Source organism: Podarcis cretensis, assembly GCF_951804945.1.
Source record: "Podarcis cretensis genome assembly, chromosome: 12".
NCBI classification, from domain to species: domain Eukaryota; kingdom Metazoa; phylum Chordata; class Lepidosauria; order Squamata; family Lacertidae; genus Podarcis; species Podarcis cretensis.
In genome coordinates, this window is record NC_137181.1 from 4430270 (window position 1) to 4453183 (window position 22914).

General features: G+C 50.2%; 1 protein-coding gene across 3 annotated transcripts in view; it reads left to right on the plus strand.

The window, feature by feature from the left end:
- Positions 1–22569, plus strand: part of KIF9 (kinesin family member 9) — a 47950-nt gene extending 25381 nt beyond the window's left edge. For all 3 annotated transcript variants that reach the window (XM_079946696.1, XM_079946697.1, XM_079946698.1), the window contains 9 exons: positions 1036–1091; positions 3055–3145; positions 4380–4513; positions 6937–7137; positions 9582–9790; positions 15258–15437; positions 17059–17174; positions 19273–19377; positions 22260–22569. In XM_079946696.1, coding sequence (XP_079802822.1) covers positions 1036–1091; positions 3055–3145; positions 4380–4513; positions 6937–7137; positions 9582–9790; positions 15258–15437; positions 17059–17174; positions 19273–19377; positions 22260–22367 — 1200 coding nt within the window. In that variant the 3' untranslated portion in view covers positions 22368–22569. The remainder of the gene's footprint in view (positions 1–1035; positions 1092–3054; positions 3146–4379; positions 4514–6936; positions 7138–9581; positions 9791–15257; positions 15438–17058; positions 17175–19272; positions 19378–22259) is intronic.
- The last annotated feature ends 345 nt before the right edge of the window (positions 22570–22914 follow it).

A 22914-nucleotide genomic window follows, 5' to 3' on the forward strand; every position in this document is an offset into this window, starting at 1 on the left:
AAGCAAGCCCATTGACAGCTTAGCGGATTAGCGCTATTAGCGGTTTAGCGGCTTTTAGCGATCAGCTGATAAGCGGCTTGGTGGCTTAGGAAAAGGGGGGGGAGGGGGAAAAACCCCGCAGGAACTCGCAAGACATTTTCGTCTTGCAAAGCAAGCCCATAGGGAAATTCGTTTTGCAAAGCGCCTCCAAAACGGAAAACCCTTTCGTCTAGCGGGTTTTCCGTCTTGCGAAGCATTCGTCTTGCGGGGCACCACTGTAAACTGAAGGGCTCAGTCAGCCTGCTTATATAGAGCTCTATTACCTTGTTACTGTAATAACTTTCTAAAACTATCCAATCACTGAACGTCACTTTCGATCCTTCATTTGCATAACTATCTACAGTATCCCCCTGCTGGCCCAGGGTGAGAACTTCAGTACATAACACATGTTGTGAACGGGCCTCCGGAACGGATCCCGTTCGCAACCAGAGGTACCACTGTAGTTGTCATCTTGCAGATCCGGGGGGTGTCTTCAGAGATGGGTTGGGCAAATCAGTGTTTCTTGCTCATTCGGAAGCAGTGAGGCCCAAGGCAGGGCCATACAGATTAAGGGGAGATAAACACCGTCTGGCTGCTGGATCAAGCCAAAGGCCCCTCATCTAACTTCGTATTCTCATAGCGGCCAACCAGGTCCCTCAGCAGGAAGCTAATTTGACCCTCTCATTCATGGGTAGGCAAACTAAGGCCCGGGGGCCGGATCCGGCTCAATCACCTTCTAAATCCGGCCCACGGATGGTCTGGGAATCAGCGTGTTTTTACATGAGTAGAATGTGTCCTTTTATTTGAAATGCATCTCTGGGTTATTTGTGGGGCATAGGCATTCGTTTTTACCCCCCCTTCAAAATATAGTCCGGCCCCCCACAAGGTCTGAGGGACAGTGGACCAGCCCCCTGCTGAAAAAGTTTGCTGACCCCTGCGTCTCATTTTACTGTGAAACATTTGAAAACGTTGGCCAGGGCTGCCTGCCTCATTATGTCATTCCCTCTGCTTTGCCAGATTTTGAGCATCAGACAAATCCACGAAATATTCAACCAGTTCAAAATGATTTTGGGGTAAGTGCTTTGGCTTGTCTGTGCTTACACTCCGCTGACGCCTGCACTTAGAAACTCTTCGCTGGCGTTTGTGATTCCCACTCATGATGTCCACCTACGATGCCGTTGTCAGGGCTGGAGTCGGACGCAGGCCAGCAAGAAAGAAAGCAAATCTTCGATGCCAGTGAAGTTAACGCTTTATTCAGCCTCGTGGTCTCAGCAACCCTTCCCAGCAGGTCTTGCCTTTATGGAGCAGTTACCAGAACCCCTCCTCTACCACCCTTAAGATGACTTCTCTCCCGGATGTTTCCCAAGCAGTCTCAAACTGTCTGTACACCTATCATCTCTGTTCCACCCTCCTCATCCTGCTCTTCTGCACTTCCTTGGAGACCAGCAGGGAGGGAGCTTGTCGCAGCAGGAGGAGAAGACTCCCTGGATTTTTCTGCAGTCTCTTGACCCCGCTCCTCCGCTTCAGCCTCGGAGTCTGCACTGCTCCCTATCACAGGCTCTTCCTGCTCACTAAACCCTGTTGCCCCTTCAGCTTCCAACACTTCCACCAATCTTTTCTCTCTGACCTCTCCTTGGTGTCCCTCCACCAATCCCCTGGCTCTTGAGTCTCCCTCCTCTAGGTCTTGCCTTGGAGGTTCCCTGGCTGGTGCCTTGCATCGCTTCTCTTCACCCAGCACTTTTCCCACAGAACATCTGCTTGGTATTTGTTGGGGAAGCCTTCCCCAACCATGGTTTTGCAGTACAGCTCCCACCATCCCTGAGTATTGGACATGCTTGCTGGGGCTGATGGGAGTTGTGGTTCAAAAAGTCTGGAGGGCACCAAGTTGGGGAAGGCTGTGTTAGGGTATACAGTGGTACCTTGGGTTAAGAACTTAATTCGTTCCGGAGGTCTGTTCTTAACCTGAAACTGTTCTTAACCTGAAGCACCACTTTAGCTAATGGGGCCTCCCATTGCCGCCGCGCGATTTCTGTTCTCATCCTGAAGCAAAGTTCTTAACCCGAGGTTACTATTTCTGGGTTAGCGGAGTTTGTAAGTCAAGGGTCCGAGGGTCGAGAAGCAAGGAGTCACGAAGTCAAGGGTCCGAGGGTCGAGAAGCAGGGAGTCACAAAGTCAAGGGTCCGAGGGTCGAGAAGCAGGGAGTCACAAAGTCAAGGGTCCGAGGGTCGAGAAGCAGGGAGTCACGAAGTCAAGGGTCCGAGGGTCGAGAAGCAGGGAGTCACGAAGTCAAGGGTCCGAGGGTTGAGAAGCAAGGAGTCACGAAGTCAAGGGTCCGAGGGTCGAGAAGCAGGGAGTCACGAAGTCAAGGGTCCGAGGGTCGAGAAGCAGGGAGTCACGAAGTCAAGGGTCCGAGGGTCGAGAAGCAGGGAGTCACGAAGTCAAGGGTCCGAGGGTCGAGAAGCAGGGAGTCACAAAGTCAAGGGTCCGAGGGTCGAGAAGCAGGGAGTCACAAAGTCAAGGGTCCGAGGGTCGAGAAGCAAGGAGTCACAAAGTCAAGGGTCCGAGGGTCGAGAAGCAAGGAGTCACGAAGTCAAGGGTCCGAGGGTCGAGAAGCAAGGAGTCACAAAGTCAAGGGTCCGAGGGTCGAGAAGCAAGGAGTCACGAAGTCAAGGGTCCGAGAATCAAAAAAACAGGGAGTCAAGGAGCTGAGGTCCGAGCAACATGAAGCAAGGAGCCAAACACAGCAAGGCAGGGAGCGTGTTGCTGTGGCCAGATGTTGAAGGGAAATGCTGACCTTATATCCCTTCCCGGCTCCTGCCACCAGGTGCAGTGAGTTACCAATTGGCCAGTCACCTGCGCAGCCGCGCCTTGCCTTTCCAGAACAAACTTAGGAAGGCCCCAGTCCTCCGAAGCCCTACTGGTCACAGGGCCTGGATCCTGCACGCAAACCTGACACAGTGGAGCAGGGGTAGCAGGTGCAAGAGGCGGCCACGACAGCTCAGCCCAACGGTATGGGTGCGTGTTTCTCTTTTTTAGCCAGCAAGAGCAGGAAGTGGAAGCCAGGCTGCGGAATAAATACACCCTGATAGACAAAAACGACTACGCAACCCTGTCTGCAGTTCAAAAGGTTGGTGTTGGTGCACTAGCACACGTGTGTGTGAGAGAGGGAGGGAGGGAGGGAGAGGGAGACTGAGATCATTGGGCTGGAACCCAGAGCCAGGTTCAGCATTTGTGTTTTAATTTTTCTGTATTTGGTTCCACTTCAAGGTCCACCCCCCGGAAAACTTATGGCCCCCTACAATGAGAGGCATTGCAGCCCGGCAACATTTTGCAGGCCGCACATTCCAGATGGCTCTGTTTGTCCACATCAGAAAAACACGGTTTTCTAATAATAAGAATAAGAATAATAAGAATAACAATAATAATTCATTATTTATTATTTATACCCCACCCACCTGGCTGAGTTTCTCCAGCCACTCTGGGCGGTTCCCAATCAAGTGTTAAAAACAGTACAGCGTTAAATATTTAAAACTTCCCTGAACAGGGCTGCCTTCAGGTGTCTTTTAAAGAGAAGATAGCTACTTATTTCCTTCACATCTGAAGGGAGGGTGTTCCACAGGGCGGGTGCCACTACCAAGAAGGCCCTCTGTCTGCTTCCCTGTAACCTCACTTCTCACAATGAGGGAACCACCAGAAGGCCCTCGGCGCTGGACCTCCGTGGCAGAACAATGGGGGTGGAGATGCTCCTTCAGGTATACAGGACCGAGGCCATTTAGGGCTTTAAATTTCAGCACCAACACTTTGAATTGTGTTCGGAAACCTACTGGGAGCCAATGTAGGTCTCTCAAGACCGGTGTTATGTGGTTCTGGCGGCCACTCCCAGTCACCAGTCTCGCTGCCGCATTCTGGATTAGTTGCAGTTTCCGGGTCACCTTCAAAGGTAGTCCCACCTAGAGTGCATTGCAGTAGTCCAAGCGGGAGATAACCAGAGCATGCACCACTCTGGCAAGACAGTCCATGGGCAGGGAGGGTCTTAGCCTGTGTACCAGGTGGAGCTGGTAGACAGTGTTTCCGTGTCCCAGCCAATTTCCACTCCTAACCTGCCTCCCAAATTTAAACCCATGCAATCCAATTCGACTGAATAATCCTGGAGACAGTGGGCTCTCGTGCTCAGATCCTGCTTGCAAACTTCCCATAATAAGCACCTCTCTTCTCATGTTCTGATGTCCTCAGAGTTTGGCTTGTGTGTATGTATGTAAGTTGCTGGGGAGGCAGCACATTTGAGTGGAATCCCAGCTGCAGGTTCCAGGGGCAGAGATTTGAAACCGCTTAACAGCCCCTCCGATCTCCACTGTCGCCAGGCAGGACTGGTTGATGCTGAGGGCCACCTGGTTGGGGAAGTTGACGGGCAAGGATTTGGCATCGGAGTCGCTCCTTTCTCATCCAAGCCTGGCGGGAAGAAATCGAAAGCAAAGCGAGGCAAGGAGCAAGTCAGGTTGGTTCCCTCCTGTTCCCACGGTCACGCGTCTTCAGGTTGGATTTCTTACGCTCCCGTGGGCCGTGGCAAATGCGGAACCCTGAACATTGCTTCTCTGCCTGCTGTAGTAGCGGGGTTGGCGGGTTGGCAGCTGGGTTGTGGACCCTCCTGTGGCCGAGAGGCAGGAGCCAGTCTGGGCAACAGCAGGGCTTCTCTGTGCCCCCTCACTGCAGATTAATAATAATAATTTATTATTTATACCCCGCCCATCTGGCTGGGTTTCCCCAGCCACTCTGGGCGGCTTCCAACAGAATATTTAAATACAACCATCTATTAAACATTAAAAGCTTCCCTAAACAGGGCTGCCTTCACATGTCTTCTAAATGTCAGGTAGTTGTTGTTCTCTTTGACATCTGGTGGGAGAGCGTTCCACAGGGCGGGGGCCACTACCAAGAAGGCCCTCTGCCTGGTTCCCTGTAACTTCGCTTCCCACAGTGAGGGAACCGCCAGAAGGCCCTCAGAGCTGGGCCTTAGTGTCCGGCTGAACAATGGGGGTGGAGACGCTCCTTCAGGTATACTGGGCCTTTGAGGCCATTTAGGGCTTTCAAGGTCAGCACCAACACTTTGAATTGTGCTCGGAAACATACTGGGAGCCAATGTGGGTCTTTCAAGACCGGTTTTATGTGGTCTCGGCGGCTGCTCCCAATCACCAGTCTAGCTGCCGCATTCTGGATTAGTTGTAGTTTCTGGGTCACCTTCAAAGGTAGCCCCACGTAGAGCGCATTGCAGTAGTCCAAGCGGGAGATAACCAGAGCATGCACCACTCTGGCGAGGCAGTCTGCGGGCGGATAGAATCTCAGCCTGCATACCAGATGGAGCTGGTAGACAGCCGCCCTGGACACAGAATGGACCTGTGCCTCCATGGACAGCTGTGAGTCCAGAATGACTCCCTGGCTGCACACCTGGTCCTTCAGGGGCACAGTTGCCCCATTCAGGACCAGGGGGTCCCCCACACCTGCCTGTCTCCTGCCCCCTAAAAACAGTACTTCAGTCTTGTCAGGATTCAACCTCAATCTGTTAGCTGCCATCCATCCTCCTACTGCCAAAGGGAGAATCCTCCAACCGAGAAAAGGGAGAATTATGTATCTTTCTGATCCCTGAATCGGGAGAGGCATCGGAACAGAGCAGGTCTTGAGCAGAGCAGGCATCCTGGACTGGTTGGACGCAGAGGAATGGTGGGAGGAACCAGCTGGGGGGACCCCCTAAGGGAAGAAAGCTCGGAGCCCAGGGAGTGGTGGTGGTGGGAAGACTGGGAGGAGGTGGTGTCGGAAGCTGAAGAGATAAGAGGGCTTAGTGAGCTGGGAGAATGTGACAGAGGGGAGTCCATAGCAGAAACAAGAGAGTGGAATGATGGAGGTCAAGAGGCAGAGTTGAATTAGGCCAGTGAAGAAGCATGGGTGTCTCCTCCTCACTGGTCTCCCAGAACCCAGAGACGCATGAAGTGGGAGGAGCAAAGGCGGACATGGCGGCAGCGTCTAGGGTTGCTTGGGAACGATCCGGGAGAGGAGGAGACAGACAGCTGTGGAAAGGCCTTCAGTCTCCACAACTGCCTCATAGGGGCAAGATCTTCTGAGAAGAGCTGCTGTGCTCACTAGGCCGGACACTCCTGTTTATTGCTGGCTCGCTCCTAATTGCAGGGGGCTGGATTAGATTATCCTTTGGGTCCTTCCCAACTCTACAGTTCTCGGGTCTTGGCTCTGAGAACTGTACATACCGTATTTTTCGCTCCATAAGACGCACTTCCCCCCTCCTAAAAAAGTAAGGGGAAATATGTGTGCGTCTTATGGGGCGAATGCAAGCGGGAGGCTCTGCTCAGCGCTCCCTTTAAAGAGTTGCATGGAGCGTGTGTGTGGCTCTTTAAAGGAAGCACGGCTCTTGGGGGCTTTTCCGGGAGGTGGCGGAAGGGACTGGTGGGCTGCCCTTCTCCCTCTTTGGGGAAAAGCCTGCAAGCGCCGCACACACGCTCGACGCGGCTCGTGAAAGGGAGAACTGAGCAGAGCCTGGGATGCATACAGGCTATGCTCAGCGCTCCCTTTAAAGAATATTTTTTCCCTTGCTTTCCCCCCTCTAAAAACTAGGTGCATCTTATGGTCAGGTGCGTCTTACGGAGCGAAAAATACGGTGACATGCCCCCTTTCAGAGGCACCAAAGGCACTCAGAGGCCTGGAAAGCTCTTGCAGGACTTTTGATCTCTTCATCACCGGTCTTCCCCTTGGCCAGCTTTGGGTGGTGGTCCTCAAAGCTGCATCCTCAAGTGCCCCAAACTAGAGCTGAGCACCTCCCAGTTTCACTGAGGAAGGCCCAGGTCACGGCCTCAGTGGAGCTCAAGCTCAGAACTGGATCCGGCCATAAAACGTTCCCCTCTGCTTCTTCTTTCCCAGTCCCACTCTGAAGAAGGAAGGCCTGGCGAGTCCTCTTTCTGGGAAAGATCTGGAGACCCTTTCCCCGTCCCGCAGCCAGGTAGGGGCAGTCAGCAAGGACCCGGAGGCAAGGGAAGGCTTGATCCGCGAGCAGGACGCCGTCAGCTTCGAGACCCATCGCTCTGACTCCGCGCCAAGAGAGGAGCCCAGCACGAGGCCCAGGTTGGTTCTTTGCCTCTTAGGGAGGACCTTAGCCCTGTCTGTAGCCGAGTAGGGTGCTGTTCCAAAAACTGATGGTGGGGATGACTCGTTCTCTGCAGCTGCGTGCACACACCATTTTTATAGTTCAAATTCACTCAAAGCCAGATCAAGGGGAGTAATAGTACTGCTCTAGGCTGCCTCGGTCAGACCCCACCTGCAGTCCTATGTCCAGTACTGGGCACTCCAGTTTCAGAAATCTCTGGGTGCCACAATTTAAGGAGGATATTGACAAGGTGGGACGTGTGCAGAGGGTGACCAAGATCTGGAAACCAAGCCTTATGAGGAATGGTTGAAGGAGTTGGGTATGTTTAGCCTGGAAAAGAGGAGACTGGTAGGAGATAGGAGAGCCATCTTCAAATATCTTAAGGCAGTGATGGCCAAACTTGGCCCTCCAGCTGTTTTGGGACTACAATTCCCATCTGTGCTGGGCCCGGGGGTTAACCCGAGCCACATGGTCCAGGTCCGGTCCTGAATCCAAGGATTCCGCGAGGAGTCAGTCCAACATGGCCAAGGCAGGAAACCAGGCGAGGACAGGTACAAGGTCTTAGGCAGGTTCCAGCAAGCAGCAATGTTGCTCCCACAACCTGGGACGGAGTCCGGCAGCCTTTTATCTCTGATGGGTAACGGCCGGTCCTGATCCCCCAGTGACTCACCTCCCTGTCTCGCCCGAAGGTGAGCACTCCTGCGAGTACTTAGGTCTCTCCTTCTCTTGGACCTCAGTCTCTGCAGCTCGGGAGACGTTGGTGGGTTACTAGATGCAGGGGCCGCCTCAGCCTCCCCTGACCAAACCGTTAGTGGAGCAGCTGTAAGCTATAGCCCAGCTGAAGGCAACAAGGTCATCCCCACATCTGGAACCAGGGCAGGCTCAGGCCCCTGACTCGGCCCAGCTGGTGTTTGTTGCAGGGGAACCTGTGCAGACTGGGGCACTTCAGAATCAGGCCCCAGACTTGGTTCAGATGATGCCTGAGGCAAAGGATCCGGTGCGGACTGAGATGCCTCTGGTTCTGAGTCCGAGCCCGAATCCCAGGCCATCACATCATCATCCCTGACCACTGGTCCTGTTAGCTAGGGTTGATGGGAGTTGTAGTCCCAATACAGCTGGAGGGCCAAGCTGGAGGACCATCTTCAGGGATGTCACATGGAAGAGGGAGTGAGCTTGTTTTCTCCTGCTGTGGAGGGTAGGACTCGAACCAGTGGCTTCAGGTTCCAAGGAAGGAGATTCCGACACAACACCAGCAAGAACTTTCTCATAGTAAGGGCAGTTCAATAGTGGGACCGACTTCCGAGGTTGTGGACTCTACTTCACTGGAGGATTTTAAACAGAGGTCACCTGTCATTGATGCTTTAGTTGATTCCTGCATTTTAGGAGCTTGGACAAGATAATAATAATAATAATATTTTTTTATTTATACTCTGCCCCTCTGGCTGGGTTTCCCCAGCCACTCTGGGGAGTTTCCAATACAATATTAAAATACAATAACCTATTAAACATTAAAAACTTCCCTAAACAGGGCTGCCTTCAGATGTCTTCTAAAAGTCTGGTAGTTTTTTTTCTCTTTGACATCTGGTGGGAGGGCGTTCCACAGAGCGGGCGCCGCCACCGAGAAGGCCCTCTGCCTGGTTCCCTGTAACTTGGCTTCTCACAGGGAGGGAACTGCCAGAAGGCCCTTGGCGCTGGACCTCAGTGTCTGGGTAGAACGATGGGGGTGGAGACGCCCCTTCAGGCTGAGGCCGTTTAGGGCTTTCAAGGTCAGCACCAACACTTTGAATTGTGCTTGGAAACGTACTGGGAGCCAATGTAGGTCTTTCAAGACCGGTGTTATGTGGTCTCAGTGGCTGCTCCCAGTCACCAGTCTGGCTGCCGCATTCTGGATTAGTCGTAATTTCCAGGTCACCTTCAAAGGTAGCCCCACATAGAGCTCATTGCAGAGACTCTTCGTCTCCCGTTCCAACTCTATGATTCTGACTCAGGCGGACTCTTATGGGGCTTATCGCCAGTCTCCAAGCTCAGCCTTTCCCCTCCCTGTGCCCTGAAGGGTTTATTTTCTTCCTGGCTCTGTAGCGAAATTCATGACTCCCCACAGAATGTCCCAAATAGTCAACACGCACAAACATACACACATACCACCTCTGGCTTGGAATAGCTGGGGGTTTTTTTTAATTGTCCTTCCCTTCTTGTCTTGACGTTTTCATCCCCCAAAAAGTTTTTGATTTGAGTTTCCATTGAAATGAGGCTGCATTTTAACATTTTAATGTTTTGATGTTGTATTTTAATCTTATTTTTAAGTTGCATCTTCATCAATTTGTTTTTATATCAGGTGTTGGTCGCTCTGAGCCTGGTCTTGGCTAGGGAGGGCAGGGTATAAATAAATTTTATTATTATTATTATTATTATTTGGAAACAGTTCCCCACCTGCAAAGACAGCAGCCTTTGAGGAGTTCAAGAACGAGCGCGGCAGCGAAATCAACCGGATATTCAAGGAGAACAAAGCCATCCTGAATGACCGCAAGGGCAAAATGAACGAGGTCGCCCAGAGAATCAACGTGCTCAAAACGGAGATGGAGAACATGAAGCAGGCACTGGACGCCCAGAAAGCTGAACGCGATCAGCAGGGTGAGCCGGGCCTGGGCTGCGTCAGAGATCTATCTTACGAGTTAGAAGGGGCCCGAGGGTCATCTAGTCCAACCCCGAAAGCGGGAGAGACTCATGTTAAAGTTGGGGCGGGGAGAGATGCTGTGCCATGCCTGGCAACTAGGGAGGGGAAAGGAATTCGATTTGGTTTGCGTTTAAACGAGAACCTGCCTAAGTCACGCTTTCAGAAGCAGTTTGAGAAGTTCTCCAAAATTCATTTCTCCAGATTCTGCAAGCCAGTCCTCCCACCAAATTACAAATCCAGGGTATTACATTAAAGGCAATCGCTTGAAGAAATGTGTTTGTCGAAACCGCACACCACGATGTGTTCATTAGGAAAAACCACCCCTAACACAGTGAATTTTTACGTGGATTTTTTAAAAATCACAAGTTGTTGCGGAAATGGGGAGATGAGAGACTCATTTCCAAGTACTGTATTTTTTGCTCTATAAGACGCACCAGACCACAAGACGCACCTAGTTTTTGGAGGAGGAAAACAAGAAAAAAAATATTCTGAGTCTCAGAAGCCAGAACAGCAAGAGGGATCGCTGCGCAGTGAAAGCAGCAATCCCTCTTGCTGTTCTGGCTTCTGGGATAGCTGCGCAGCCTGCATTCGCTCCATAAGACGCACACACATTCCCCCTTACTTTTTAGGAGGGAAAAAGTGAGTCTTATAAAGCAAAAAATTTGGTATGTAATTTAGCTCCAGGTGCCCTTGAACCTCCTCCTGCCTTGGTGTGGCAGATAAAAATGCAGCTTTAACTTCCTCTGGCCAGGCACTTAAATAGATTCTTAGCCCAACAGGAAGAGGCGTCTTCGCCACCTTTATGTATCTTTTGTTCAGTGTTCAGAATTCATTCCAAGGTGCATTTTTCAGCCCTCCTTTCTCTCTAGCCAAGCACACCTGGGAATGGCCTTTTGACATTTTAGTCTTTTCCCTCTGTGTGGAAGCGTTTTTGCTAGTCACCCTGGCCTGTGTCTTCCTCCTTTTCATTCTCTATTTCCTTCTCCACCTCCCAGCTCTGAAGAAAGGAAAGGCAGAACAATCGGTCCATTTCCCTAATGCATCCTCCCATAAACACAATGATACAGTGTTGCCTCGCAAGACGAAATGAATCCGTTCCGTGAGGCTCTTTGTCTAGTGGTTTTTTCGTCTTGCGAAGCAAGCCCATTGACAACTTAGCGGATTAGCGCTATTAGCGGTTTAGCGGCTTTTAGCGATCAGCTGTTAAGCGGCTTATCAGCGAATCAGCTGATAAGCGGCTTAGCGGCTTAGGAAAAGGGGGGGGGGAAGGGAAAAACACCCCGCAGGAACTCGCAAGACATTTTCGTCTTGCGAAGCAAGCCCATAGGGAAATTCGTTTTGCGAAGCGCCTCCAAAACGGAAAACCCTTTCGTCTAGCGGGTTTTCCGTCTTGCGAGGCGTTCGTCTTGCGGGGCACCACTGTATTTGGAATGAGTTTACACAGAATATATGAGGTTATTGACAATTATGTGTGTGTAAGGACAGTAAGAATAGGAAACCATAGCTTGGATGCCCAAATTGTTACATAGCGAGACATCTGTGTATTAATATGTGGTAATGTAACAGTGGGGACGCAGGTGGCGCTGTGGGTTAAAGCCTCAGCGCCTAGGGCTTGCCGATCGAAAGGTCGGCGGTTCGAATCCCTGCGGCGGGGTGCGCTCCCGCTGCTTGGTCCCAGCGCCTGCCAACCTAGCAGTTCGAAAGCACCTCCGGGTGCAAGTAGATAAATAGGGACCACTTACCAGCGGGAAGGTAAACGGCGTTTCCGTGTGCGGCTCTGGCTCTGGCTCTGGCCAGAGCAGTGATGTCACGCTGGCCACGTGACCCGGAAGTGTCTCCGGACAGCGCTGGCCTCTGGCCTCTTAAGTGAGATAGGCGCACAACCCCAGAGTCTGTCAAGACTGGCCTGTACGGGCAGGGGTACCTTTACCTTTACCTTACCTTTTAATGTAACAGTATCCCCCCCCCTTCTCACTTTCTTTCTTTCTTTTCTCATTCTTCTCTTTGTATAAATGAAATTACTCAAATAAAATGTTAATCAAAAAGAAAAACCATCTGTTTTTATCTTTTTTAAAAAATTAATTTTTATTAAGTTTTCCACTTTAACAATCCAATCAAATCACATCAAATATTCCAAATTATACATATACATATCAAATAATCCAAATATTCTGCCAAATTATAATTTTTTTAACGGGGCTTCCCATGCTTCAAGTTCGGAGGGTTCTGATCATCTCATACCTCTAATGCTTTTCATAGTCACTTCCGATGGTTCCTCTAATTCTTCCTGTTGTTAACCTTCCTTCTTTCGCGGCCTCTGAGTTGTTCCCACAAGCGAGTTGAAACAATGGTGTATTTCTGTGTGAATTTTATGTCTATGATTCCCCTCTATAATTTTGCAGCATCTCCTCACCTGCTGGTGTTTCTGCCAAATCAATCCAAAGGTATTTTCGCTGCTGGCAGCCGCCATCTTCACTCAGTTTGTTTTTATCGCCCATCTCCTTCAGAGCAGGCGAGTGGGTGGTGAGGAGAGAGGCCACTGGCGGAGTTTATACTGGTTTCCAGTTTCACCAGCATTGATGAAACGGGCAGGGCTTTCCCCAGACTCCTCCCTTTCATTGAAGAGCAGGTGAAGGACAGTAAAAGAAATGGAGTCGGCACAGGCAGAACTAATGCAGGACATCATATATGCTGCCTGACTGCCACCAACCAGTCAGATGGCGGCTAACAGATTGAGGTTGAATCCTGACAAGACAGAAGTACTGTTTTTGGGGGACAGGAGGCGGGCAGGTGTGGAGGATTCCCTGGTCCTGAATGGGGTAACTGTGCCCCTGAAGGACCAGGTGCACAGCCTGGGAGTCATTTTGGACTCACAGCTGTCCATGGAGGCGCAGGTCAATTCTGTGTCCAGGGCAGCTGTCTCCCAGCTCCATCTGGTATGCAGGCTGAGACCCTCCCTGCCTGTGGACTGTCTTGCCAGAGCGGTGCATGCTCTTGTTATCTCCCGCTTGGACTACTGCAATGTGCTCTACGTGGGGCTACCTTTGAAGGTGACCCGGAAACTGCAATTAATCCAGAATGCGGCAGCTAGACTGGTGACTGGGAGTGGCCGCCGGGACCACATAACACCGGTTCTGAGAGATCTGCACTGGCTCCCAGTACGTTTCCGAGCACGATTCAAAGTGTTGGTGCTGACCTTTAAAGCCCTAAACGGCCTCGGTCCTGTATACCTGAAGGAGCATCTCCACCCCCATCGTTCAGCCCGGACACTGAGATCCAGCGCCGAGGGCCTCCTGGCGGTTCCCTCATTGCGAGAAGTGAGGCTACAGGGAACCAGGCAGAGGGCCTTCTCGGTAGTGGCGCCCGACCTGTGGAACGCCCTCCCATCAGATGTCAAAGAGATAAAGAATTACCTGACATTCAGAAGACATCTTAAGGCAGCCCTGTTCAGGGAAGTTTTTAATATGTAATGCTGTATTGTTTTTAACACTGATTGGGAGCCGCCCAGAGTGGCTGGGGAAACTCAGCCAGGTGGGTGGGGTATAAATAATAAATTATTATTGTTATTATTATTATTATTATCATGCAGGGATTGTACCCAAGTCATTGTGGGTCAGCCTCTTGGGTAGGCCCATGTGCCCCCCCCTTGTTGTTGTTGTTGTTTTTTAATTATTTAATCATTTTTTCAACACAAACAGCGACCACAAAAAAACAACCAAAACCACAATAACACTAAGAACACAATTTAACAATTCTGATATACCTATAACTCGACCTTTTTAACAATATTTCTCCACCTCTCCTCCCCCTACTTCCAACCATTTTCCGCCTTATCTCTTAAGTAATCCTTCCAGATTTCTTCATATTTATCCATTCTTAATTGGCGTCGATATGCAATTCGTTTGTATGTGTCAGGGGTTCAGGAGCAGAGGCACAGGGAAGAGAGGAGATGGAGAGCGAAGGGGAAGAATCCAAGGGGAGCGTAGGAGAAGAGGACAGTGGACCGAGGGATTCCATGAGCCTCTCCAGCGAATCGGAAGATTCACAGAAGGGGGCGCCAGTGGCCAGGGGTAGGGGGTTCCCAAGGGGAACGCCCCAGGAGCAAGGGGGCAGCAGGGACTCCCAGAGCAGTAGTTGGAAATCAGGACCAGCTTCCCCACCAGAGCATAGTGGGGGGGGGGGAAGAGTCACAGGTATCGGGAGTAGCGTCTCCCCCAGCAGGGAGAGGAGTCAGGGCTGACCACGCCTCCATCGGAGAGTCAGACAACGGAGGGGAGGTCAGATCCGGCCAGTATCCCGGAAGAGGGAAGCAGTGACAGAAGTAGTGTAACGGTCAGGAGGAAGGTCACTGGGCTGGCGCGAGAGGCAAGTTCAAATGTACAGGAGCGCGGGACAGCAGAGAATGAGGATTGGGAACCGGGTCCTAAAGCCCGCCGGAGGGAGGGGGAGGAGCTAAGCGACTCAGCGTCGGAAGAGTCCAGAAAGGGCAATGCCCCAGAGGGCAGGAGGACCCAGAGGAGGAGAGAGCAGCGTAAAAGGTGGAGCCGGGCTAGGATCTTAAACTGGTGTCAGAGGGGAGGAGACTCAGACGGGACTTCGCCGGTCTAGGGTTTAAGACGTAGAGCTGCGCGCTGCGGCTTGGAAATGGAAACTGAACCTCAATAAAGACTTTTGTACATAACGACAGCCTAGCGTTGGTCCTCTGTGAGCTGGGACCTAGAGGCAGCTCTGACAGTATGTAACTGGTCTGTCCATATTGTCAATCCATGTGCTCAGTGGGATCTTTTTGCGGCTCTTCCAATTCATCAGAACAAGTTTTTTTGCTTCTAATATGGCACAGTACATCCATTTTTTGGACCCCTTGTAATCTCCCACGTTTCCGGTATATAATTCAGAATTAAATTCAAATCCCCTAAATAACATTTTTTAAAATTACTCTTGCTATATATATCCTCACCTTGTACCAAAATGATCTTATCATCGGGCAGCCAATCATCATATGTACTAAGTTTGCATTTTTACTTCCACATCTCCAGCAGTTGTCTGCATTTGTTATTTTCTTCTGGTAAAGTTTTGCTGGCGTCCAATGGACTCTGAGTATTATTTTCTGCTGAGTAAGTCTTAGTCTTAGATCTATAGAAGCTATTTCTGTTGATTTTATACATGACTCCCATATATCACTTGTTATCTGCACCCCCAACTCACATTCTAAATGTTGTTGTGACATTTCCCACTTCAAAAGCATCAGCTCAGGAGATGTGCTGATGTGCATTAACTAAACCAAGAGATTTCCAGGCGATTGCTAAATTGCTTGCAAGCTCACAAGCGATTTCAACTCCTCTGTACGCCCTGAGACGGACGGCATTGTGGTTTTGAGGTGCACTCCCAACCCGTAAAACTTTGTTCTGTTCTTGGACCCTCCAGGAGAATACCAGAGCGAGGACGGACAAATCATTATTGACGAAGAGGAATTCATGTTGATTATGAAGATGAAGGACCTGAAGAAACAGTACCGCGTGGATTACGAGGAGCTACGGAACCTCAGGTCGGAGGTCCAGTATTGCCAGCACCTGGTGGACCAGTGCCGCAACAGGCTGGTCTCAGGTACTGCCGGTGGGCAAAGGGCCTGGCATGAGCTTTCTAGCCCGGCATGCGCTGAGCATGCGCTAAGCCTTAGCACATGGCCTGCGTTGGTCTTGTTGGGCAGAAGTACAGGAAATCCATATGTTGTTGGTCTCACAGCAGGCTTCTTCAGGTAAAAATAACGTATTTTTTGCTCTATAAGACTCACTTTTTCCCTCCTAAAAAGTAAGAGGAAATGTGTGTGCGTCTTATGAAGTCAATGCAGGCTGCGCAGCTATCCCAGAAGCCAGAACAGTAAGAGGGATTGCTGCTTTCGCTGTGCAACGATCCCTCTTGTTGTTCTGGCTTCTGAGATTCAGAATATTTTTTTCCTTGTTTTCCTCCTCCAAAAACTAGGTGCGTCTTGTGGTCTGGTGCGTCTTATAGAGCGAAAAATACGGTAGCTGGAACAACCAGAAGGTTTTAGCTGGTTGGAGGGCGGCGTTCAGCACCCCCAAGCATCCTCAGAGGCTTGGAATAAGGCAGAGACAGAGGACCCCAAACCGGAAGGGCCTGAAAATACTCTGGGGGAATAGATGAAATGTTCCAGATTCTTGAAAGAAATTATGATAGCAAGAGGCTGAAATTAGAACCACAGTGCCCTTAGTATGCACAGGTCCCACTTACTGAACACAATGCATTCCCAAGAAATCATTTGTTAGGAGAGTGTTCACACAACAAGTCCACAATTTCCATTATTTCCTAAGGGGACATTTCTAATGCGGAATTTGTCCACTCCCCCGCCCTCCATGGTTTCTTCCTGAAATCACTGCAGCCTATCAGTAAAAGAGAGGCAAAATTTAAAAACTGATTTGCCTGACCTCCCCTCCCTCGTTTTTCAGATTTTTTCTGCTCTTCGATTTATCTGCCCTTATTACCAGTACGTTTCCGAGCACAATTCAAAGTGTTGGTGCTGACCTTTAAAGCCCTAAACGGCCTCGGCCCAGTAGACCTGAAGGAGTGTCTCCACCCCCATCGTTCAGCCCGGACACTGAGGTCCAGTGCCGAGGGCCTTCTGGCGGTTCCCTCCCTGCGAGAAGCAAAGTTACAGGGAACCAGGCAGAGGGCCTTCTCTGTGGTGGCACCGCCCTGTGGAACACCCTCCCGCCAGATGTCAAAGAGAAAAACAACTACCAGACTTTTAGAAGACATCTAAAGGCAGCCCTGTTTAGGGAAGCTTTTAATATTTAATAGGTTATTGTATTTTAATATTCTGTTGGAAGCCGCCCAGCGTGGCTGGGGAAACCCAGCCAGATGGGCGGGGTATAAATAATAAATTATTATTATTAAATTATTCCTGCTTTCTGCGTGAAAGTGGCTGCCACTGACCAGCAAAGCACAAAAAAAGGAAGTCAACTGTTTAGATAAGTGAATCTGCAGAGCGTAGTGAGGTTTGGGTGTAATTATTTAAGTGCAGATAAGTGAATTTTCAGATAACAAGCATGCGGATGGTGTGACCTTCGTGTTTTGACTGATGGTTACAGACAGGCAAAATGGACTTGGTTGTTCAAATGCGATTTGAGAAATACACAAAGAAAAACAAAATACATGCAATATATATATGATATAGGAGGTAACTGACCATATGACTACCTCCTTTCAGAATTTGAAATCTGGTACAACGAGTCCTTTCTCATCCCAGAGGAGGTCCAGGAAGCCTTAAGGCCTGGGGGAGCCATCAGGCTGGGCATGATCCCAATTAACAGAGTCCTAACTCTGGTAAGTAAAGCCGAGACGCATACCTTGGCCTTCCTCGCCCTGTTTCACTGATCAGCTGCTAAGCGCTAATCAGCTGTTGGCACCCAAGAGCTGATCCACACTGGCAACTGCCAAGTTGTTGCTGCCCCAGAAAACCCCCGATATCTCTTGCAAGAATCCCTGTGCCCTTCAGAGGAGGGGGAGAAAAGGGATGTGTTTGTGTGTGTGTGTCACACGATGCACAGTGCAAGATTCATTGAACGGAAGATCATAGAATCATAGAGTTGGAAGAGACCACAAGGGCCATCGAGTCCAACCCCCTGCCAAGCAGGAAACACCATCAGTGCACTCCTGACATATGGTTGTCAAGCCTCTGCTTAAAGACCTCCAAAGAAGGAGACTCCACCACACTCCTTGGCAGCAAATTCCACTGTCAAACAGCTCTTACTGTCAGGAAGTTCTTCCTAATGTTTAGGTGGAATCTTTTTTCTTGTAGTTTGGAACCATTGCTCCGTGTCCGCTTCTCTGGAGCAGCAGAAAACAACCTTTCTCCCTCCTCTATGTGACATCCTTTTATATATTTGAAGATGGCTATCATATCACCCCTTAACCTCCTCTTCTCCAGGCTAAACATGCCCAGCTCCCTTAGCCGTTCCTCATAAGGCATCGTTTCCAGGCCTTTGACCATTTGGGTTGCCCTCCTCTGGACACGTTCCAGTTTGTCCGTGTCCTTCTTGAACTGTGGTGCCCAGAACTGGACACAGTACTCCAGGTGAGGTCTGACCAGAGCAGAATACAGTGGCACTATTACTTCCCTTGATCTAGATGCTATACTCCTATTGATGCAGCCCAGAATTGCATTGGCTTTTTTAGCTGCCGCGTCACACTGTTGGCTCATGTCAAGTTTGTGGTCAACCAAGACTCCTAGATCCTTTTCACATGTACTGCTCTCAAGCCAGGTGTCACCCATCTTGTATTTGTGCCTCTCATTTTTTTTGCCCAAGTGCAATACTTTACATTTCTCCCTGTTAAAATTCATCTTGTTTGTTTTGGCCCAGTTCTCTAATCTGTCAAGGTTGTTTTGAAGCGTGATCCTGTCCTCTGGGGTGTTAGCCACCCCTCCCAGTTTGGTGCAAATTTGATCAGGATGCCCTTTTCTATCTTCCGAAGGACACACCATGATTTATAAGAGGGGAGAGGGAGGTCTTTCCCAATTCCTCCCTCCACAACACACTGCTTGTTGTTGCAACGATACGATACAATACGATACGATAATCTTTATTGTCATTGTCCCATCGAAACTGAAAAGAATCTACACCAGACATTCAAAAACCAACAAGCCTGGTTAGCCCCCTAAAAACACTGATACCCCATAATTAAATACAATATATTCCCACAGAGACTACCTTAAAGGTAAAGGGACCCCTGACCATTAGGTCCAGTCGTGGCCGACTCTGGGGTTGCAGCGCTCATCTCGCTTTATTGGCCGAGGGAGCCAGCGTACAGCTTCCAGGTCATGTGGGCAGCATGACTAAGCCGCTTCTGGAGAACCAGAGCAGCACACGGAAACGACATTTACCTTCCCGCCGGAGCGGTACCTTTTTATCTACTTGCACTTTGACGTGCTTTCGAACTGCTAGGTTGGCAGGAGCAGGGACCGATCGAACGACGGGAGCTCACCCTGCCGCAGGGATTTCAACTGCCGACCTTCTGATCGGGAAGTCCTAGGCTCTGTGGTTTAACCCACAGCGCCACCCGCGTCCCAGAGGCTACCTTACACTGCGTTTAAAACCAAAATCGCATTTGGATAGAAACTGTTTCTCAGGCAGCTAGTCCTAGTCTGCTCAGGGCTCCCTGCATCTCTTTGACCATGCCTTCTCCTCCTCTGGAGTTACAGAGATATTTGGCGCATGCATCAGCCAGGTAGACTGTCTTTGCTTCCCACTTCTCCCCTGGCGGGGCAGGGCACCGTTTTGTGGTGTGTGTCCCCTCCCAGTGCCAAAATGTCTTGGGCCGGCCCTGCTTCCCATCATCTGGTAGGTCAAATTTGCTGTTTACATTGACGAAGCCCCACTATTTCATTCCTGGCTTTTGCATTCCTCTCTCCTCCTCCTTCCAGGATGAAGACGAACAGGAGAGGTTTGAGCGGATGCAGCAGGAAGTCCTGCCGTTCTGCCCGGATTCTGTCTCCTTCTACAATGCCAAAGCAAAGGTGGACCGGAAGGTAAGTCTAAGTTCTATTGGTTCTATATCAGATGCTGAAGGGAATCAGGAGATGGCCGTGATCTTTTTAGCTCCTCTTTCTGAGTTTTCCAGAGGCATCTAGCTGGGGCTAATACTTTACAATGTCATGGTCTGGTTCACGGGTGATCGAAGTCCCGGCAGGGGACGTCAGGACCGGGGGAAAGATGGCGGGGTGGGAGCAGGACCGGGGGTCCAGGAATCCAAGGGTTAGAAAGCGAGTCCCAAAGTCAGGGGTCCGAAGAGCAAGAAGCAAGGAGTCAAGGATCAAGAAGCAAGGAGTCAAACACAGCAAGGCAGGAAGTGTGTTGCTGTGGCCAAGAGCTGAAGGGAAATGCTGACCTTATATCCCTTCCCAGCTCTTGCCACCAGGTGCTGTGAGTTACCAAGCAGCCTCACCTGTGCGGCCGCACCTTGTCTCTTCAGAACAAACTTAGGAAGGTCCCAGTCCTGCAAAGTCCTATTGGTCACAGGGCCTGGCTCCTGCACGCAAACCTGGCATACAACAGATGGACCCTTGGTCTGATCCAGCCAGGCATCTCTTGTATCTTTTGCTTTCCAGGGAATAAGAGCTTCTGGGTTTTCCTTGGGGCATCCATCCTTGGGGCAGGAATTTTGACCGCTGTGAGACTGGACGGACCTTTGGCCTCATGCAGCAGCCAGCCTCTTATCATCCCCTGTTAATGCCCTATAATGGATCAAAGTTGGCACCTGTGTTGATCTTACGGAAGTAAAATCAACAAAACAATGTCTCTTATTAGACCCGAGCAGGAATAGAATGGCATTTAAAAGTTTTGTATTTCGCAGAACCTTTTGCCACACAAATAACGCGTAACCGGTGTGTAGAAAGGTGGGACAGGTTCTTGGATGTTCATTTTCGGTCTGATCCAGTTGTGCAGACAAAAGCTGATCAGTCGCTGCTGGTTAGAATCCAGAGGGCGGGATGTTGCTGCTGGCTCTCAGCTTGCAAAACTGAGATCTGTCCCAGTATGTGATGGCCTGGGACAGGGGCTCGGACTCGGAACCAGAAGAGTCTCAGTCTACACTGGATCCTTTGCCTCAGGTGGCATCTGAACCTAGTCTGGGGCCTGATTCTGAAGAGCCCCAGTCTGCACAGGTTCCCCTGCAACAAGCACCAGCTGGGCCGAGTCAGGGGCCTGAGCCTGTCCTGGCTCCAGATGTGGGGATTACCTTGTTGCCTCCAGCTGGGCCATCACTTACAGCTGCTCCACTACTGGTTGGGACAGGGGAGGCTGAGGCGGCCTCTGGGTCTAGTAACCCACCGACATCTCCCGAGCTGCAGAGACTGAGGTCTGAGAGAAGGAGAGACCTGAGTACAGTGGTACCTCGGGTTACATATGCTTCAGGTTGCATACGCTTCAGGTTACAGACTCTGCTAACCCAGAAATATTACCTCGGATTAAGAACTTTGCTTCAGGATGAGAACAGAAATCGTGCTCTGGCGGCGTGGCAGCAGCAGGAGGCCCCATTAGCTAAAGTGGTGCTTCAGGTTAAGAACAGTTTCAGGTTAAGAACAGACCTCCGGAACGAATTAAGTACTTAACCCGAGGTACCACTGTACTCGCAGGAGGAGTGCTCGCCTTCGGGCGAAACAGGGAGGTGAGTCACTGGGGGATCAGGACTGGCCGCTACCCCGACAAAGATAAAAGGCTGTTGGACCTTGCCCCAGGTTGCAGGAGCAACATTGCTGTGTGTTAGATCCTGCACCTGTCCTTGCCTGGTTTCCTGCCTCGTGTCCTGCCTTGGCCCTGTCGGACTGACTCCCAGCAGAACCTTCGGATTCTGGTCCGGGTTTGACGGGTTACCCCCGGGCCCAGCACAGTAATTCCAGCAGGATGTTAACATGGCGCAGGCCTCTCCCCTCGTTCACCTGCCCACCTTAAGTGGCAAGCGCTTTGCTAGAATAGTAAGCAAACCAGAGAGTTCAGCCGCTTCTAGAAATTATTGGACGATGGAACTTGCAATAATTCTGTCATACGCAACACTGCAGCTTAATTGGCAGCCTTTTGCCTGCAGAAATAGGCCAGGATGAGACCGAAAACAGACGCAGAGGAGCTTGTTCTGCACTTCAGCACTCTATAAATACTCACTTGGTCTCATGGAAGAGGCCTGAAAAAAGTTCGTGCTTGTTTGAACTATTGGTTTGAATCTATTTTTGCAACTTACGTCAAGGTTAGGGGTGGGGGAAGTTTAAGTATTAAAAGGGATGGGGAGAAAAGGCCTAGGAGGAACAGAGCAGTGGGAATTTTGAGCACCGAGCACCCCATCCAAAATTACTGTAAGCCTCCCAAACCATGACAAGAAACCTTCTATAACCCCACATGGGCTGGAGGCTTAAATAGATTTTGTTTTAACTGAAAGCCAAGATTCTCAGGGCTCTGAAAAGCCACTTCTGGTTGGAAAGATCTTAAAGGTAAAGGGACCCCTGACCATTAGGTCCAGTCGTGGCCGACTCTGGGGTTGTGGCGCTCATCTCGCTTTACTGGCCGAGGGAGCCGGCGTACAGCTTCCGGGTCATGTGGCCAGCATGACTAAGCCGCTTCTGGCGAACCAGAGCAGCGCATGGAAACGCCATTTACCTTCCCACCGGAGCGGTACCTATTTATCTACTTGCACTTTGACGTGCTTTCGAACTGCTAGGTTGGCAGGAGCAGGGACCGAGCAATGGGAGCTCACTCCGTCGCGGGGATTCAAACCGACAACCTTCTGATCGGCAAGTCCTAGGCTCTGTGGTTTAACCCACAGCTCCATCTTGCATCCCTCTTATTTCAAGACATATTTTTTTTTGCACCCCCCCCCAAGAATGCCAGGAATAACAGCCCCGTCTCTTTCTCTATTTGAAAGCACAAATACGCTGGAGCCATGTCTACCCTTGAGCAAATGCGGAAGAAGCCCGGATCCGTCCAAGCAGCGGTGAAGAACAAGCCCCCTTCCGTCCTCAGCATCGTGTAGCAGAGCCAGAACGCGCCGGGACTTATTTCTTACAGGTGGAAGTAAAGAAATGGACTTCTGAGCGCATCAAAATATGTTTTGTTTTCGGAATAGACAGAGAGTATAACAGACTTCTAGGGAATCTAAATTGTTAATAACACTTGTACATTTCACCAAATGGTATTCACAGAGATTGGTAATAAATTAGTGAGAGAAAACTTAATACTTTGCTGAAAGTGTCGGAAGAAGAACCTGAATTCGGCTGAGGGAGGTGCAAATGAAGATTTGCCGGTGGGAGGAAAGGCTCTCAGGTTAGCGTCCCACCGATTCTCTCCCCGCAAAAGCAAAAGAAGACTGTAGGCTTCCTCAATAATTTGGGTGTTCTCATAGGTAATGCAATGAATCCAGAATCCAATAATAATAGTAATAAATTATTTATACCCTGCCCTCCCTGGCCAGAGCTGGGCTCAGGACAGTTAACACCAATAAAATAAAATCATAGTAAAACATAATAGGGGGGGAAAGAGGGGGGAGAAAGCAATTTAAAATCTAGGAGTCTTGGTTGACC